The 20177-nt window shown below is 46.5% G+C and overlaps 1 protein-coding gene across 1 annotated transcript in view; it reads left to right on the forward strand.

The window, feature by feature from the left end:
* Window positions 1-391: 391 nt before the first annotated feature.
* The window catches only part of LOC142576505 (monocarboxylate transporter 14-like), a 54989-nt gene continuing 35203 nt past the window's right edge, over window positions 392-20177 (forward strand). Inside the window, exons 1-2 of the mRNA XM_075686660.1 lie at window positions 392-523; window positions 2996-3225. Coding sequence (XP_075542775.1) covers window positions 2997-3225 — 229 coding nt within the window. The 5' untranslated portion in view covers window positions 392-523; window position 2996. The remainder of the gene's footprint in view (window positions 524-2995; window positions 3226-20177) is intronic.

Below are 20177 nucleotides of genomic sequence, written 5' to 3' on the forward strand. Positions count from 1 at the left end.
TTAAACCCATGCTTGGTCCATTTTTGTCCTGTTAGAGCGCTAGCGGAAAGTGCCGGTGACGCTTCTAGATCCTCTACGTTTTTGGGATGCGCTTGTGAGGCATCCATACAGATTTCTAATAATTCACTAAAACCTGTACGTAGAGTAAATGACATAGATAAAGAGCCGTTATCTTGCTCTGATACGCGGCACAGTTCAACATAGTTGCTCGCTACCGCTAGTATGCGAGAAATTCTGCTTCGTTTCGTACTGCTCGTTGAGTTACTACTGACCTCGGCACAAGGAAGCCGCAGCTGTATAGCGTCGACCTGACGCGCAGTTAAAAAGATAAACGCCATTGGGCCAACGTTTGCGCCGCCGTCATGAACTGCCAGTGCGAGCTACACTTGATTCCCGTGCGAGCTCCCTATGCTGCGTGGAGGAAAAAGCATTCGTTGTGAGTTTGCTTCCTGCCCGTGCACCTGCCGTTGCTGTGCAGCGGCCGTGTCCATCGCGCTTTTTCGTACGGCCTGCTTTGAAACTTGTGAGTACTGCCTGCAAGTAATGTGCTGCTCTGCGGCGAACTTATAGAGGTGGCTGAAGTCTGCGTAGTAATTACTGAACCAAGAAGAGAGCTTGTCACGTGCAGACGTAATTGTATTTTGCAGCTTGTCTATATCCGGAAACGAAATGTACATGCAAGAAGACGCACTGTTATGCGTAGGCTACCTAGCAGCCGAGAAACGGGGTGTATAGTTTGTGTTGATCAGATCTTGACGCCCACCTGAATGCAAACCAAATTCTACACTTTTGGTTCGTCTCACGATCTCGTGAACATGAACTTGGATAATCTAGCCCAACTCGCGGCCTTGCTCGGTTTTTGGGGCCCTGTAGCGTAGAACTATTCCAATATGTTTTTATTCCCATCTCCTGTCACGTGACAGGCATGTGAAGAGAATGCAGCCGGAAGAAATTTGACCAATAGCCGAGGGTTAATGGATAAAAGACGTCGAATCAGAAATAACAATTTTTTTGTTCAGTTCAATGATGCATAATAAGTGCGTACGCGTCATATAAGATGTAAGAGCTGTCGAAGTTTTCGTGACGTCGCGTGACAGGCGATGTGGGGGTGGCTAAGTTGAGGTGGTTTAAAAAAGTTTTTGACTAATTGTGGTGGGCTGATTGCCGAAATGGAATAGAAAAGTTTGGAATAGTTTTACATGATAGCGCCCTTTATTTAATTTTGATGTTCAAATCTGGACGGTAGTAATAGCAATACCGTAGCAATCGCCAACTAATTACAAGGCTCTTGATAATGCCGGTACACGCTGATGGTAGAGGTGTTAACCTATAGAATCTATAGAACCTCGAAACTTCCCACATTGTTCATTCACAAAACTATTGAAATGAGCCTTTCTATTATGTACACCATGAGGGCACGGTCTTCGGATGCCTGGTTCTGAAAAAGTGCAACGTTTCGAAGAACACGTTATTGCGAGAACTATTTAGAATGCTTAATTATTCTAAAAACAGCAGCACTCCATTTCACGCCGATGTGTTGACACGCGCTCTATAGCAGTATTCGCTAAAAACAAAAATTTAGCATGCACGTTATCGAGTTAGGTGGCGTTATTTACATTCGACATTCTCAAATAAAGCTAGCAGTATCAAGCAGAAATAGAAACTGCTACATCTCCGCTAATTGATGCTTTGCCTTCAACAGTTGCGGAACGGTCACTAGAGCCCATAAGAAAGTTGCAGTTTCCTCCAATAGGCGAAGCATCTGTTCCGCTAGTGAATTAGTAGACTGCTGTACGAAGTAAGGATTGCAGCTTTATAGGCTGTATAAACTTGTAAGCACTCACTTAACAGCTGAATTAACAGAGATCGTGTCAATGCGCACAGAGAAACACAAACACACCATACTCGATGACCACGGACGGTCGCTGCTGTCAAAGCGCCGCAGCTGGAGCGAGCGAAGTGACCTTCGCGCTGTCTATCGCTTCAACGCAAACTAGCGTCGAGAACCCAGCACACGCAAAGCTACGAGCCGTCGGTGCACCTAGACTGTGTCCCCAAAGCAGATCACTTCCAAAATAACAGCCGCGCGACTACGCGCGGCCCCAGCATTCGCCCAGCAATTACAACGTCCACCCCCCCCCCCCCCCCCTGTCTATCTTCATCCCGGTTCCTTGCGCGCGACGGAAGAAGGCCCCTTCCTCCACGTTTTCCTCCCTTGCGCCGGCGCAATTGAGCCGCGATCGTCGGCTCACCCTCTCGAGCTTTCACTCGCACATACAGCATACGGTGCGCAGCAACTGTGTTGTTTCACTTGAAGTTGGTACGGAAGATCACGGCGACGGCAAGAATACGACTGGAGTGGCCATATGTTTGCTATCGCAATAAAAAAACAGACATACAACTAAAAAAACTTGGAACACCACAGCGAGTGGCCAGTTTTTAATTGAAAAACCTCAAGAGGGATTTTATCATCGTGATCTTGTCGTAGTGTTTCAGATAACACATAGTATTCCGGCATTGAACCCATGATGTGGCCGAATATTTTGGCAGAAGCAAAATAGAGTCAGTAAGGAGAGTGTTTTTAGGCGTATTAGCATGTGAATGCTCGTATAGCTTTTCTTTTTTTACATGTAGAAGCAACTTCATAAAACTGAATGCAATCGTGGTTTAAGGAGGCATCCCCAAAGCAAATTGTGCGATTGATTGGCGGCTAAGACGCAATGATTCACTCATTTTCATGGCAATTACCTGCTTGGCGGGAAAATGTTTTAGGTTCCCTTGGCACAGGTACACTGCGAAGGCTTCTGTGTTAAATGGTGGATTACATATGTATGCTGCCTAGTCATATTTACACAGTAACCGAGAGGTTGCTTGAACACAACGGCCCTATTCAAAGAAATGTTAAGAGTGCTCATGGGCACAAAACGGACCTGCAGTATTATTTTCTGCCATCATTTGCGTTATGTAATTGGTGTCGCCTCATGTATCTCTGCAGCATGATGTCTACGCGCCTGGTTGCTTCCGAATCTCGTGCCCACTCCGCACCTTGCTTAAAAGACCGTTGCTGGATGGTGCCCTTACTGGCAGCTTGCTTGAGTTGTCTGTACGCGCTGCCACAGACAAATGTCGGTGTTTTCTATGTACTGTTCATGGGAAAATTTGGCATCAACCATGAGGCGGCTTCCTGGGCTAAGACTATCTCCTCTGTGACATCGTACCTCATGGGTAAGTCAATTTTAGTGGGTGAGCCTTTTGTGCCCATGAATAACTTTTATGTGATTTCACCGCGCTTGTCTCATTGTTGATCTCTGGTTTGTTTTGACACGACGGAGGCATGAAAATTATCTCTCACATGTGCATGTAGTGACTGCGATAGTCAAAGCAATTATGAGATGCTTAGCCATCTCGGGCAAAAGATTTTGCACCTCTTCACAATTACCGCCCCGAAACCTCTCTGCAAAATCCTAAAATGTTTTCAAGGTTGCATTGCACTGCCTTGCTATGTCTATGATCATACTGCGGTGAAGGTTGAGCCATTCAGGCTCAATATCTTGCCTGTACAACTAATTATTTCCGGAAGTATTTGCAAGAAAAATGTTCATCTCACAATAGTGCCACTGGTCTCAGCAAATACCTTTTCCACAGACGCGTCATACAGAAGCCATTCGTATGCATGTTTCCAAGTTGGCTGGTAATGTAGGCCGTTTCTTGCTTTAAAATTAGGAACTGTATACTCCCAACAATTCGCACGCGTGCCGAGGCAATGATTATAGTGGCAGATGTCGAGCCTGTACCGGCAAGACAAAGTTCGGTAGTTTCAGAAGCGGACGTTGAAGGTCCCATGCCGGGTGGATAGGGTATCCTTTCGTCATCCTCTTTGCAATGTATCTCCTCCTTGATGAGATATGTGTCCGTTGCTTTAGAGCGAAGGCTCTACTACGCATGTCTGGCAACGTCATTCATCGCTTCGCTATGACATTGAGCCGCCGGAGTGCAAGTGCGGCAGTGGTGATGTAACTCCACGTGATCAGCTGCGGAGAGGCGTCGCAACTGCCCTCAATCGGAGCCTAGCCGCCCAGGCACCATGTGACTAGGCGAGAATCAAAGGGCTAAATATAGTCAGACGTAACGTAAGAGTGCGCACACGTTATGTTAAGTGGGTGAGAACAACAGCGTTTATAGATCCCCGGACGGTTAGATGCACTGGCGCCGCCAACGTAACCGTACGCGGCCAACGCGCTTCGACGCAGCCGGCGTCGAGCGGCGCTCGCCCGCGTGCCGATAATGTTTCACTGGAAACGCGCCTTAACCAGCTGCTTTGCCGGCGCTTGATTGCTCAATCTCGCTATGAATGGCGTGCAGGCCGGCACGTCTATACCTTCGCTACAGCGCCAGCGACCGGCTGAATCCAGTTATCCAGTAGATATTCATACGCAGCAAGACGCAAACGAAAAGCTATATACAAGTATATTTGCAAGGGAATACGCCGCACTTGGCTAAGAGGCAACAGCCCGCGCTAGCCTCTAATTGTCGTTGTCTTCTCACTGCTCGCCTCTTCGTCATTGTAAACACTGTTCCGTAGCGCTACCCTCGGCGGCAAAAGCGCCCTCCCGGAGCGAATAAAGGCCGGACTCGCAAGCAGTGTACTCGGCCTTGAGCCTACTGACGTGCACGACATCACTAGATGCCAGAGTAGAGGACGAGGTTGAACTCATAGGAGCAACGTCGAACGTCACAGGCGTCACCTGGCGCATCACGCGGTAGGGCGCTGTGTATCGGGAAAGGAGCTTTTCTGAAAGTCCGACGTGTTGAGAGGGCGACCAAAGGAGCACGAGCGCACCGGGCGAAAATTGTACGCCAGGGTGGCGGGCGTTGTACTGACGCTGCTGAGTGGTTTGCGAGGCCGTCAGCCGAGCATGGGCAAGCTGGCGTGCATGGTCGGCGAGGGCGATGGCATCACGCGCATAGTCGCTTGTTGAGATCGCAGCAGGACGAAGTGCAATGTCAAGAGGCAAGGTTGGTTAGCGACAGTGCAGTAGACAAAATGGAGAAAATCCGGCGGTGTCGTGCCGGGATGAATTATACCGAAATGTGACTAAGGAAGGGCAATGTCCCAGTCGTGGTGGTCCTTGGAAACGTACTTGGACAGCACATCGGTAAGAGTACGGTTTAACCGCTCTGTCAGGCCATTTGTTTGAGGAGGTATGAGGTAGTCAGCTTTGTGTTGAGGGGAGCAGGAACGCACAACGTCGGGGATAACTTTCGAGAGGAAGTTACGACCACGGTCAGTAATCAGCTGTCGCGGGGCGCAGTGAAGTAAGATAATGTCACGCAAGAGAAAGTCCGCGACGTCAGTGGCGCAACTGGTAGGGAGAGCCCGCGTGATAAAGCATCGGATGTCGTAATTAGTTACGATGGCTACCCATTTGTTCCCAGAGGATGTTGTGGGAAAGGGACCGAGGAGTTCTAATCCAACACGAAAGAACGGATCCACAGGGACGGTGATCGGCTGGAGATGACCGGCAGGTAGAACCTGAGGTGTTTTCCGACGCTGGCACAGATCACAGGCAGCAACGTAGCGTCGGAGAGAGCCGGCGAGCCCAGGTCAATAGAAGTGGTCGCGAACGCGATCGTACGTGCGGGTTACCCCAAGAGGTCCTGCAGTGGGTGCGTCATGCACCTCAAAGAGCACAGTCTGTCGTAGATGTTTTGTCACGACAAGAAGATCAGATCCGCCAGGGAGGAAGTTCCTTCGGTACAGAATGCCACCCTCGAGCACATATAGGCGAACGGATGCGTCGGTAGGTGTAGAGCGCAGATCCTCGATGAGTGCTCGCTGCGATAGGTCTCGGTACTGCTCATCGCTGATGTTAGCGAAGGCAGACACAGAGAAAATGCCGTTGGTGGTACTACTGTCGGCGTCGTCAGGCTTGTCTACAGAGTAGCGATTCAGGCAGTCAGCGTCCTTTGTAGATTTGTAGGTGGCAGTATACAAATATTGTTGGAGGCGTAAGGCCCAGCGACCAAGTCTTCCTGTAGGATCTTTCAGTGAGCATAACCAGCACAGCGCGCGATGGTCTGTGACAACGGAAAAGGTTCGGCCATATAAGTATGGACGAAATTTCGCAATCGCCAAAACTAAGGCCAGGCACTCACGCTCAGTGGTGGAATAGTTGCGCTCCGTGGATGAGAGGAGCCTGCTGGCGTAGGCGATAACAGGTTCTTTGCCGCCCTGGCATTGTGCCAGTAATGCGCCAATTCGGTGACCGCTGGCATCAGAACGGACTTCGGTAGGCGCAGAAGGATCGAAATAGGCCGGAACGGGAGGCGTTTGTGAGAAGGTCGATTAGATGCGGGAATGCAGAGGCCTCGTTAACGCCCCACTGGAAAGGGACGTCCTTTTTCCAAAAGCTCGGTTAGTGGTCGTGCTATGGCCGCGCAATTTTTCCAGAAACGGCAGAAGTACGAACAAAGGCCGATGAAGCTGCGCACATCCTTGACAAACTTCGGAACAGGGATGTGAGTAACAGTATGGATCTTGCCTTGGTCCAGTTGCACTCAGTTTGCGTCAACGAGATGACCAAGGATGGTAATCTGGCGACGGCCGAATTGGCACTTCAATGCGTTGAGTTGCAGACCGGCTCGACGAAAGACGTCCAGGACTGCTGACAGGAGCTCGAGGTGCGTAGCGAACGTTGGGGAGAATACTGTAACGTCGTACAAGTAGCACAGGCACGTGGACAATTTGAAACCGTGAAGAAGGGAGTCCATGATGCGTTGAAAATTGGCAGGAGGGTTACATAGACCGAACTGCATCACTTTGACTTGATAAAGACGGTCGGGTTTTAAAAAAGCAGTGTTCTCGCGGTCGAGATCGTTCACGGCAATCTGCCAGTATCTGGAGCGAAAGTCAATAGAGGAGAAGTAGCGAGCACTATGGAGGCAGTCAAGGGCGTCATGAATCCGAGGTAGGGGATACATGTCCTTGTTGGTAACCGGGTTAAGGTGCCGGTAATCAACGCGAAAGCGCCATGAGCCATCCTTCTTTTTACCAGTACAACAGCTGACGCCCATTGACTACATGACGGTTCAATAATGTTCTTGGCAAGCATTTTGCGAACTTCTGCGTGAAGAACTTCACGCTCAACCGGTGACACTCGATACGGGCGGCAATGAATAGGAAGGGCATCGCTGGTATTAATGCGATGTTTAACAGCTGTAGTTTGGGCCAAAGGACGATCAATAAAGAAAAAAATATCGTGGTAGGAAAACGGAACGCGGTAGAGCTCATGACCATACTCGGACGCATTTCGGCTGCAATCATCTGTAATTCGGCAATGGTACAAGTTGCCGACTGCGGTGGTAGAGGTGGATCGGCTGAATTGTCGTCTACTGCAATAGATGCTACTGAGTGATCATCGAATGAGCAAATCAGGGCCAGAGACATCCCGCGTGGTAGCACTTGTGTCGTCAAGCCAAAATTGACCACTGGCAGGCAGACGCAATTCGCCGTAATAGATAAAACTTTATGAGGTACTGCGATCCAGTGTGTAAGGAGGACGTCTTGCATAGGAGCCGCCATGTAGTGACCGTCGGGCACTGGTGGGGATGACACTAAGTCAACGTACGTCAGTGCCGAAGGTGGCAAGCGAACGAAATCGGCGGAACTGAGGCGACTGGGGTGTGGTTCAGCGGGATCCGGAACAGGAAGGTCAAGGCGGAGAGTACTCGCGGAACAATGGATGAGAGCAGAATGTGCAGAGAGGAAGTCTAAGCCGAGGATGATGTGGGGACAGTGGGCGATGATTGTCCATAGCACGATAGTGGAACGGCAGGCGAACGAGACGCGGGCGGCACACATACCAATTACGGGGGCTGTTCCGCCATCGGCGACACGGACAACAGGCGTCGTGGCGGGCGTGATTATTTTCTTCAGGCGGTTATGAAGGTGAGCGCTCATTACCGACAAATACGCCCCAATTTCTATAACAGCAGATACAGAAACACCGTCGACTTGCATGTCAAGAAGGTTCAGATGAGAGGGCAACGTCAGTAGAGGATTGGGCGGCGTAGGGAGCAATGCAGCGTAACCTCCAGGAGCTGTATCGTCTAGTTTTCCGGCTGGGAGCGGCGTCCGAAGGGAATAGGCGAAAAGGAGCGACGGGGCTGGGGAGAGCGCGATTGTCGTCGTTGGAGCGAAGGCAAACGAGAATAAGGGCGGTTCGGCGCGGGAGAATCAGTAAGGGCATTATCGGAGCGTGCGGCATGGGGACGAGAAGGGCCACCTGAGGGGCGAGAGTAGGCCGTATAAGTAGACCAGGTCGGGGAACACCAGTGACTGCGACAGTGCCGAGAAATGTGCCCTATTCGACGGTAGTGAAAACAAATGGGCTTGTCGTCAGCAGTGCGCCATTCAGATGGGTCGCGGAAACGTGGTTGGCAATAAGACGCGGGACGGGGCGGAGTCGAAGAAGCCGGGTGGGTATCAGGGCGATGGGCCGAGCAGGTGGTGTGAAGACCCATGTTTGCAAATTCCTGGCGGACAACTGCCTGGATCAGGCAAACCGTGACTGCAGGTGTGTTGGAGGAGCTGGAGTCGAAGGCAGCCGGATAGGCGGCCTCAATCTCACGCCGGACGACCATGGTAACATTGCCAGTGTTGTTGGGACGAGGAGCGTCGGCGCAGGAATATGTCGCTGGGGTGTTGGGCAGACGGGCAAACTGCTGGTCGATACGTCGGCTTTTAGCGAGTTCTAGGCGGCACTCTCTTATAAGTGCATCTAGCGTCGCCAAGTTGTTGAAAACGAGCAAGTTGAAGGCTTCATCGGCAATGCCTTTGAGGATGTGGAAAACCTTGTCGGACGCAGTCATATGTGCGCCAACTTTGCGGCACAGAGCCAAGACGTCCTGAATGTACGTGACGTAGGGCTCTGTTGACATCTGCACACGGCCGGAAAGCGAATATAACCAACCCTTATATATAGCTTTCATTGATTACGAGAAAGCGTTTGATTCAGTCGAAACCTCAGCAGTCATGGAGGCATTACGGAATCAGGGTGTATGTAAAAATACTGGAAGATATCTATAGCGGCTCCACAGCCACCGTAGTCCTCCATAAAGCAAGCAACAAAAATCCCAATAAAGAAAGGCGTCAGGCAGGGAGATACGATATCTCCAATGCTATTCACAGCGTGTTTACAGGAGGTAATCAGAGACCTGGATTGGGAAGAATTGGGCATAAAAGTTAATGGAGAATACCTTAGTAACTTGCGATTCGCTGATGATATTGCCTTGCTTAGTAACTCAGGGGACCAATTGCAATGCATGCTCACTGACCTGGAGAGGCAAAGCAGAAGAGTGGGTCTAAAAATTAATCTGCAGAAAACTAAAGTAATGCTTAACAGTCTCGGCAGAGAACAGCAATTTACAATAGGCAGCGAGGCACTGGAAGTCGTAAGGGAATACATCTACTTAGGGCAGGTAGTGACGGCGGATCCGGATCTTGAGACGGAAATAATCAGAAGAATAAGAATGGGCTGGGGTGCGTTTGGCAGGCATTCCCAAATCATGAACAGCAGGTTGCCATTATCCCTCAAGAGAAAAGTATACAATAGCTGTGTCTTACCAGTACTCACCTACGGGGCAGAAACCTGGAGGCTTACTGAAAGGGTTCTACTCAAATTGAGGACGACACAACGAGCTATGGAAAGACGAATGATAGGTGTAACGTTAAGGGATAAGAAAAGAGCAGATTGGGTGAGGGAACAAACGCGAGTTAATTACATCCTAGTTGAAATCAAGAAAAAGAAATGGGCATGGGCAGGACATGTAATGAGGAGGGAAGATAACCGATGGTCATTAAGGGTTACGGACTGGATCCCAAGGGAAGGGAAGCGTAGCAGGAGGCGGCAGAAAGTTAGGTGGGCGGATGAGATTAAGAAGTTTGCAGGGACGGCATGGCCAAATTAGTACATGACCGGGGTTGTTGGAGAAGTATGGGAGAGGCCTTTGCCCTGCAGTGGGCGTAACCAGGCTGATGATGATGATGACATGTAAGCAGCTTTTTGACTCGCACACTCACAGACATGTACACGTTCAGCGCGAACAAAGGTGATTGAGCTCTTTTGAAGATAACGAAATGGAAGGTTCACTGACCCATGCGTCGCCGAATGTTGATATGTGTCTAGCTTTGATTATCAAGTGCGTCATCACCTCACACTGCTTCTACTCATAATGACTGCTTCTTTAAATCTAGGTTTGCATTTGCATCTCTGGCAATGGATGGCAAGAAAGCCGTCAGCGGCCAAGTTGTTTACTTTGTTATTGTGTTCTCGTAGCCCGTCATTTATGCATCTGCCTGTTTCATGAATGTAGGATCGTCCACAACCGAGAGGAATGCGGTATACCACACGCGCGATGCAATCAATGAATGTGTTTTTATGTTTTTTTTTTCGAATGCGCCAAGTGCGATTCTTTCTGGCATTGTGCTTCTACACAGGCTGATCAATCTATTAGGCACCAAAAATACAATGTTGATACCGCTCCTTCTAGCAATCTTCTGCAATCTACGGGAGAACCTGTGTATGTAAGGGATGACAACCTTTCTTTTGTTCATGTCAGTGCTTGAATCATGCACCTGCTCCAAAGTACTTTGATGTGCCTGCTTAAGCAGTCCTTTTGCGACTGACACAAGCACGTGGCCCGGGTAACCAGCGCAGCTTAAACGCGAGGCTTGCCGTCCGAAGCATTAGGTGCATTAGGTGTCATTTTTTCAGTCCTTCGCTGAAACACATCTTCGCGATTCCCCTCTTCACAAGCTTTGTATGCGCGGAATTAAATGGTAAAAGTCGCTTACTTGCCTTACTTACGTGCCTAGAACTTGCCTAGTGCGAGTAAGATACCTTTATCATTTATTTCTGCGCATACAAAGCTTGTGAAGAGGGGAATCCCGAACACGTGTTTCAGCAAAGGACTTAAGAAATTATGCCAACAGCTAATGCACGATAGTTTCGGACAGTAAGCCCCGCGTTTAAGCTGCTGGTTACCCGAGCCACGTGCTCGTATGAGTTGCAGAAGGACTGCTTAAAAAGGCACAGCAAAGCACTTTGGAGCAGGTGCATGGTTCAAGCACTGACATGAACAAAAGAAATGTTGCTGTCATCCTCTACATACACGGGCTCTCCCATATATTAAAGCAAATTGCTATAAGGAGCGGCATCAACCTTGTAGTTTCGGTGCCAATACATTGGTCAGCCTGTGTAGAAGCACAAGGCCAGAAAGAATCGCACGTACCGTATGTGAAAAAAAAACAAGAAACGAATTCATTGATTGCATTGCGCGTGTGGTATACCGCATTCCCCTCGGGTGTGGACGATCATACGTTCATCAAACAGGCAGATGCATGAATGACAGGCTACGATAACACAATAACAAAGTAAACAACTTGGTCGCTGACGGCTTTGTTGCCATCTATTGCCAGAGATGCAAATGCAAACCTAGATTTAAAGAAGCAGTCATAATGAGTAGAAGTAGGTGTGAGATTATGACGCACTTGACAATAGAAGCTAGACACAACATTTGGCGACGCATGGGTCAGTGAACCTTCCATTTCGTTATCCTCAAAAGAGCTCAATTACCTCTGTTCGCACACAACGTGTACATGTCTGAATGTGCGAGTCAAAAAGCTGCTTACATGTGCTTCCCAGTAAATTTATTTGTTCTTATTTACCGAAATTTTACACGTGCTGTATGACGTTTCGAGGGTGTATATATAGCGGCGAGAGCGGGAAATAAATGTGTTGTGGAAAGTTATAGCTGTATGCGTCAGATGTGCTTTTCTGTGGTCCTTGGTCAGCTTGCGCCAGAACAACATAAGATTTGTTCGACAGCACTGCCACAGTCACAACTGTTCATTGCAGCTCCTAAAGCTTCAACCACATCGACAAAATAAATTAGGACAGTTCCTTCAGTGTAGTGGCAGATGAGCAGCTGCAAGCTTTTTAGAACTATGCATTATCAGCAGACAGTGCCAGTACTGCCTGTAGCACATATTTCAAGCACTCCAGACAATTACACCGACTACATTGCACACAGAGCATCTGGTGTCCATTTACCTATAGAGGCAAGATAGCCCCTAGAACACGTTTTGTGAAAGGCATGCTGGACACTTTGTCCCCTGAAATGGAAGTGCCATTTGGTACTTCAGTGCTTGTGGTGTCCTTTACATCTAAATAAATTTTGAATACATAGTAGTAGCTTGAAGACGACAAAAAAGTCACCATCCATCAACTGTGTGGCAAATCTGGGTGCCAGCTATTCTTATCAAATATACCTGTTGGCATTGCGACCAATGTGCTCCCAAGATTTATGAGGCATTAGTCATTGCAGCGCTGTAAGCACATGACAATCCTAGGATGATTATGTTCTTGAGGCTTTCTTCCCCACTTTCAATCTTTTGAAACGTGTATACTGCAGTCATGAAAAAAAATGCTACAACTGGCGTGTGGTAAGTTTTGCGTCTTATTTCCTAGCAGCTCACTCAAACGGGCCCCGATGACAAGCTCAAATTCTATTACATCGTCAGACATTCAAATTTCTTAAACACTAACAAAACCAGATAGGTATTAGAGTGAGCATTACTTAAATACATTACATTGGTATAAAAGGTATTGCACCGCTTTGTGCCAGGTAAAAATGTCAGAAACATCAAAAAAGTTCAGATTCTACGGCCAACCATGACATGTAAATAAAAAATTGTTAAGCTCTCTTAAATGGGTTCAGAAGCTTTACAAATGGCAGTCTTTGTGATGGACATGCAGTCCTGTGAGTGGGAAGTGCACGGTTCAAGAAAATCAAATTAAAACTGGCGCACCGATCCTGAAAAAATATAATTAATTATTTAATTGCTAGGTTTTAATAGCACAAGGGCATCTTTGGGCAAAGAGCGCCAAGTCTATATTGCAAAAGATAAACTTAGCGCATCTTTACAAAGCAAATATATAAATATGACTGATGCCTCTCTGCACTACAGTTGCTTTGCTCTAGCATGAAGTCATCTTAATGCATGCACACGTACATACACACGCTAAACCCAAGTGTAACAGCTGCAGAAAATTGGACAGCAACGAAGTCGCAACCTTTAACCCTTTAACCCTTGATCCTGAGCTGTGCTAGTGAGTGGAGGTAGTACCAACATCACGACTCACAAGTCGCACTCTTTCTGCCCAATGTTATGCTGCTCTGACTGTCAAAGATGAGTTACAGTCGGCATTGACGGCAAGCTGCCCTCTAGAGTAGCTTTCGTTTTTGCTATTTCTAACCAGAGACCAATGATGTAATACATTTTTAGAATGATAAACACACCGAAAGAAATGAGTACTTAAAAAATTTGGAAAACTTGGTACATCTTTCCGGAATTAACTTGGGGCTTAACGGGTAAAGCGGCAATCCCGAAACTAGAACAAGTTCTGACATGTTTGCTACCAATGAATGCTGCAAAATATGTTGGAATTCTGTAGTTTTGTCCAACCAATGCAAAATGGATTCTTAATAACTGAAGACATAAATGGAAAGGTACCATGAAGTACATTTCGTGAATCTAATGCAGAATCACTGAACTTCTGTTGCTATATAATCTCCACTCGATTCACCTGCACTTTCTGAACTAGTTCAGGAGGTGCGGCATTTCACTACTCGTTCCACCAGTTCAACATGGCAGCAAGTGCACGTTGTGGTTCGTTTTAGTTAGTGCAGGCTTTGTGCAGGGCGAGTTCGAGTTCACAGCATTCCCTGCACTTGACCGAGAGGTAGTGCATGTTTACGCAGCAGGTGTGCTGCTGCTTCTGCACAAGCGAGGTGCCCAAATCATAGTTTCTTACAGTAATTACTAGAGGGAACTCTTGCGCTAGTGTCTACAGGAGCTGAAACAAGAACGGTTGTACCAGCATGAGAATTATGGGAAGTACATGGATTTGCCTAAAATTCGTCTGTTTCGCTTCAAACGGCTTTGTGACTTTGTAAACTAGTCATTTTCGACGATATACTGCGCAATAATTAAATAAACATCATTCAAATCGTCTGATGACAGGATTCGAACACAGGATCTCTAGAACAGAAGTCTGATATTGAAACCATTAAGCCACGGACGCATGTAACGACAAGTTAGTGCAAGGCCCTGATGAATTTATTGCAGGCATACCAGTGCTTTGAGAAGCTTGGTGCATTTCGATTTGGCCGCTTGGACAAGCTCAATCGTTGAAATTAATAGCAATTATGCGTGTTGGCGGCGTCTTCTGCACTTCGAAGAGTATAGAGTGCGCTAAAATTTACGGCAAGATTTGTATAGCGTATAATATAGCCACAAGAACGTCTGAATTCACAAGCTCGAAGATCAGGCAAATCCATGTACTTCCTATCATTCCCATTGTGGTAGAATGACTGCAGCGCCAGAGTTCTCTCGAGTAATGACTGTAAGAAACTATATGGCAGAAATAACCGAAGTGCCTCGCATTTTTATCTGGAGTAATAAACTAACTTTTCTGTCATCCCATAAATCTTACTGGTCATTTATTCCAAGTTTTAGTGCAGACACATGTCTAGCAGGCAACTGTGGTATTTTGCATAAACGTTGCAAAGCCAATTGTGATGAAAATTCACTCTGGTAAATTGGTTATGATCGAGCAGCATAGACTACTGAAGCAATCTCAGCCATCTCTGGAAGGCTAGTGAATAATTTTCTTATTAGCAGCCGTTAAACAGCTTTCGAGCATATGACACATGCACCTCAGATATGCAGATATTTCCTGAACTCAGCAAGAAGCGATGCTTCATGTTCCACGAGGCTACTTCAATCAAAGCAGCATTGGTGCTCTCTGAAAGCAATGGCAATGCAGATGATCCAAATATTTTTCAGGGGCAACAGCTATGCCTGAAGTCATGTTAGAGTAGTTTTTTTAACACATGATCAGACTATGTTAGAAGCGCTTATTAAAATCCTCCTGTTTATTAGACTAGTCATATCTCTGTACACAAAGGCTGCTAATTAGGTACCATGCTAGATGATCATCTTAACAAAAACTTCACTTAGTAATACACATGCTTTGATAAGATTTCTTTGGACCACATTGAGATGCTGTACCAGGTGAATTCATTACTTTTAAAATCAAGCTCGTGTTCTTCCAAACGAAAAAAAAAGAACTGAGGGTCAAAATTTTTCTTAACCACAGCTGGAAGATGCCGGGGAAGGCACGTGGAAATTTATTTGTGATTTTCTACTGAAATGTAGAAGTAATAATGGGAAATGAAAATGGTATAAGAAACCATCCATGGGGGGAGAACGAAACTACAATCTTTGCATTAGGCATGCGATGCACTAACCACTGCGCTACCAAGGCACAATTCAACCGTCCACAATGGCCCCTCTGATTGTCGATGCTCGAACGCGGCCGTACTACCACAGTGGTTAGTATACCACATGCATAGTGTGAATGTTACGGGACTGTTCCCCGCCCACAGGTGGATGTCTTTTCATCCACTTTCACTTCCCTTGAATTTATCATTTCTATACTTTATATAAAGAACTTAAAACATGTTCCTGTATGCTTTCCTTTGCCTCATTATTTGCTGGCTTCTTCCAGTTCTGTTACTTCCAACACATATACATATTCTCATCTGGTAAGTAAACAGCTTTTGCATGATTCTGGAATGCAATATAAAACATCATTGCAGGGCCGTGTTATGTAGAAGGCCTTACATTGCCCAGGCAACGTGTGTTAATTTCAATCTGAAAAACAATACCCATTGTAGAAAGCACTGCTGCGTACTGCTGTGTGCAACATGGTTTAAAGAAAACTTATTCAGAAATAAAGCCATCAAACAACGAGGAAATACGAAAACTAGATGAACATTTGTGCTGTTGCATTTGAAAAATTTAGCATAGCAACAGAGGAAGACATAATGAAGGAAGTGCGAGGATGGCGTATTTTGTAAAGACGAGGCAACATAATTTAAAAATGCATATGAGCGTACATGTGGAGAAATACTGTTTATGTAGCAGCTAAACTACGAACAGGTCTAGAACAGACTGATACGAGTTGTCGAGCATGTAAATCTCACCGTGTCTTTAAGTCAAAGAAACATGGCTCTTTCTTATGATTCGCTACACATGGCTGGCTCACAAAACTTAGCCACTTCTATATATGCCTTGTAAGTAACAGGTGGTCTGCGTGACCTGCGCAAGCTTTAAATATGTACAAGCGCTACGTAGCTGGACAGAACCAAGGTAACGTCGTTTGCCATCGTTTTGAGCAAGGGAAACCAACTTTTGCATTCTTCATAAATAGCTAATTAGTTATTAACGATTATATAGCTGCTCAAATATTATATTCAAAGCAAAAGTGTCAGTGCGAAAATTGTAGAGCATCCTGAAAAATTCCCGAACCAGCTTTCTACTGCTGAATAGGTGCAATACAATTTTTTTCAAAGCTTGAAAGAAGCCTGTGAATACATGCAAGTTCCGCGCAACTAACCCCTTTTGCACATGAATACCATTTGGCTCCTTCTTTCAGGCTTGAAAAAAGGAACACTTTTTGAGAAGAATATTTTAGAAATTGATTATTTATTAATGACTATGTTTTCAGCAAAATGCATAAATAGTGTGTCTGCTACCTCCACTTTCGGCGACATGAATTGATTCCATTTTTATGTCCAAATCCAGCTATACATGGTGCGTATTATGAGCTGGTTCTGTAATTTAGGCTGGTTTTGACTAATTGATGCTTCGCACTCTAGTAATGGAATCGACAGCGTAAAAAGGAATTGGTACATAAACGGTCGCTGTCAGTACTCCATACTCCTTTAACCTAGTGCAAAATGCTTGTGAGCCAAGAAGTTGGTAGTTCTAAGCGGTATTTCTCATCCTGACCTGGTGTTAAAGCCCAGTTACTATGATGGAATGCTGCTCAGTCATACTGGTCACAGATTCAATCTAGGCCATGGCAGCTGCCCTCCAATGGGGGTGAAATGCAATAACGCTTAAGCACTTAGATTCAGGTGCTCATTAAAGAAGGCCAGTTGCCCAAAACTTCGGGTTTTGACTTTGGCATGTAAAAGCCCAGAATTTAATTTTAAAATCTAAAGGTGCTTTATTGAGAGCAGGACATCATCTTGAGCTTTTACTGCATTGCCATGGCACCAAGAAGCTCCGAGTAAACGAAAACAATTTCTTAGACAATGTCCATATCTCGCAAACATTTACTAACACTTCTCAGCATGCACCTCTGTTGCTGTTATATTTAGTTCCGTATGCCAAGGCGGGTTAGGATGCTAGAACATCTTCTAAACCTGTTCTTTTACCGCTTTAAAGTTGTTGGTTATTTTGCATCTCTGTGTGTGCCGAATGCACTTTTTAGTGCATCAATTTCTTCAGAAAGCGCACTCCTCTTTATTAATTTGTGCATGCAAAAAGGGTTCAGAAGAACTGCTTTCTGAAGATCTGTATAACAAGCAAAAAAATTCTGTGTAGGCTGCACAAAGAGACAGGATTGTTTTGTAAATACGTTATTTAGTTCTTTAAAAAAGGCATATGTCAGTATTCCGTTCCAACATGAAAATTGCCCCTGCCTGCCTCTGCGTTATTTTCCGATGTTGATGGTCCATTCGGGAAAACTCAACTGACAGGCTGCACTTTGGCCATGTCGGGTGTGCTGTCACCAGGCCCAAGGACGATCGATATCCTCACCAAAAGTCCAGTCCAAACGCTATAAAAGAAACATCTCATCATTTTACTATCAGTTTTGTCATCTTGTGTGTTTCATGTTTCACACACGGCCGTCAGTGAAATATTCCGTCACTTGGATGCTGAAAAAAATTCAAGCATTTTCTGGCAGCCAAGCTGACTACACAATAAATGCAGAAAATTAAAGAGTAACTACAGTTGTCACATTAAACTGATCAAGTAGAGCAGAAATGGAAATACATCAGTGATACTGTGTTATTCGCTTTGAATGCAAGAAACGTAAAAGCGGGAACTTGCAGCAACGGCACTCTGAATTTCCCGCGTTTGCTACACCTCGCAAAAAGTTTGGGATCGTCCAATGCTCGGGGATAGTAATCGCTTAAAATTAAGATGGACGAGCGCCGGCGTAACCTAACTGGATACTTAACCGGGCAATATTTACGCAGAAAACAACTCACGTAGCGTAGCTACTGTCAAATACCCGATGACGAATCTGCGGGCGGTGCGGTTTGGGCGAACAATTCAAAAAGGAATGAGAGTGTCACTTTCCCGCCTAATAAGCTAAGATAGGATGTTAGTTTCCTACTAAACTATGCTGGATATTTACGGTCCGAATAAAACGCCGGAAATTTTGTTACATCACATTCCATACGTATGAAAGTGAGCAAATTGCTTTTATTGTATTCTGCCCAGGTGGCATGTAGTAGCTACCACCCTCATACAACAAAAGCATGAAATTGGTACTCGCGGCACCGAAAACAAACACATACAGGGCCAACGTTACGACGCCCCTTGGAGTTGGAACTAAGCATGATTAAGCGAATTAGTTTTCTAGCCTTCATAACGCCATCAACACGACCAAACATCGAGCGAAACAACTGTCTGCTCTCGAAGATTATTACCGCTTCCATTTACATACTTATCGCTGCCACAAGCAAACGTAAATGGGCTGGCTGTCCACAAGCCGCAAGTTAGAGTGACAGCAATATATTACGGTAACCTAAAACAAGTGCGCTAAGTGTCGCAGTTCTGATTTGCCGCTCGAAATTCACAGCATGATGACGGGCACTGTATCTTTCACATGAAATATTGCAGGCTTTGCTCCGGGGCTCAATAGGAGGGCGAAAGGCATTTGCACGTACCTGAAATGCGCATGCCGGAAACACGTCAACGCCTCCGAGAGCGAGGCACACCGCCATGAACCCGTACGGCCACTTCACTTGGACGCGAGGCACTTCTACCAAAATTTGACATACGACATGTCTCACACTGATTCTGCGAAAGCGAGAAAATGACGCAGGTCGCATTGCGACGCCGTGGAGCCGTGCATCCACCGATGAGCTGCGTGCGCGGACTTGCAGAATAACAAAACGTTCGGCGCGAGAAGATGGCGGCTCTCGTTGCAGAGACAAAGCAGCGGTGTAGTGGAACAGCGCGAATGAATGTTGCCAACTCTTGGTTCCGACATTATGCCGGCGATGCTGGCTTTAGTGGCGTGTGTTTCGGCTGTCTAATTTTTATCTGTTTTCCCTGAACAGTATGGTTAAGATCAATTCTTTGTTAACCTTTTTTTTACTGTGTCCCTTGGCATTACTTTTGTCTTTTTATGCGATTAAGCGGTCAATTATGGCCTCCCAGATTCGTGCGCTTCAGCTTCGCATGCAAATCTCGGAGGCCATGGGACAACACATTAGGAAAGGTCGTTCTTGTCGTTGTTAACGTTTCATCAGCGTTTCTTCAACTCAGCTAGATGCGTAGTGTTCCTTTTCCCGGGGGTGGGGAGGGAGCGACCAAGATGGCATAGCTCAGCTGGGGGCGGGGGAGTAGGTTGGTGTTGGTTGTTATCGCGAAATTCGCGAACCCTGCGATCTTTTTTATAACGCAAGCATTTATATACTTAGACAACAAGAAAAACCATCCGTCCGTCAGTCCGTACCGCACAATATCTTTCAAAATAGAATCCGCAGCAGCGATTCACCTTCGTGGTAGCTCTCGCTTCAACGCGACCGAAGCGGCGAGAACACAGCGCTCACGGAGCTCTCAGCGCATGCCGCATTATGCGCTTTTCGCAGATCACTTTCAAGATAGACGTGCGCGAGTCTGTTTTCAAAGCGAACTAAGCGGCGAGAAAACAGCGCGTGGAGTTTTCAGCAGAGGGCACACTCTGTCCGCATTGCAGTTCGCTTTCAAGATACGGTTCGCGCTGCCGTGCTACAAGCAGCCGCCGCCGGAGAACGGTTGATAATCGTTCGACGCGGATGAGTGAAGCGCTAAACAGCGATAATGGCTCAAAATGAACGGAACGTCAACAGCGCACCTGTCCCTGCCATCTGCAGTACTTTGCTTGCGCCATTCAGGTGTCGCCGCCGACTACAGCCGCTGGTGTCGCATCAGCGCTGTCGCTTATACTCGTCGGATCAAGTCTCATAACATTGATAACGAC

This window comes from Dermacentor variabilis, chromosome 3 (assembly GCF_050947875.1).
Source record: "Dermacentor variabilis isolate Ectoservices chromosome 3, ASM5094787v1, whole genome shotgun sequence".
In the NCBI taxonomy this organism is placed as follows: domain Eukaryota; kingdom Metazoa; phylum Arthropoda; class Arachnida; order Ixodida; family Ixodidae; genus Dermacentor; species Dermacentor variabilis.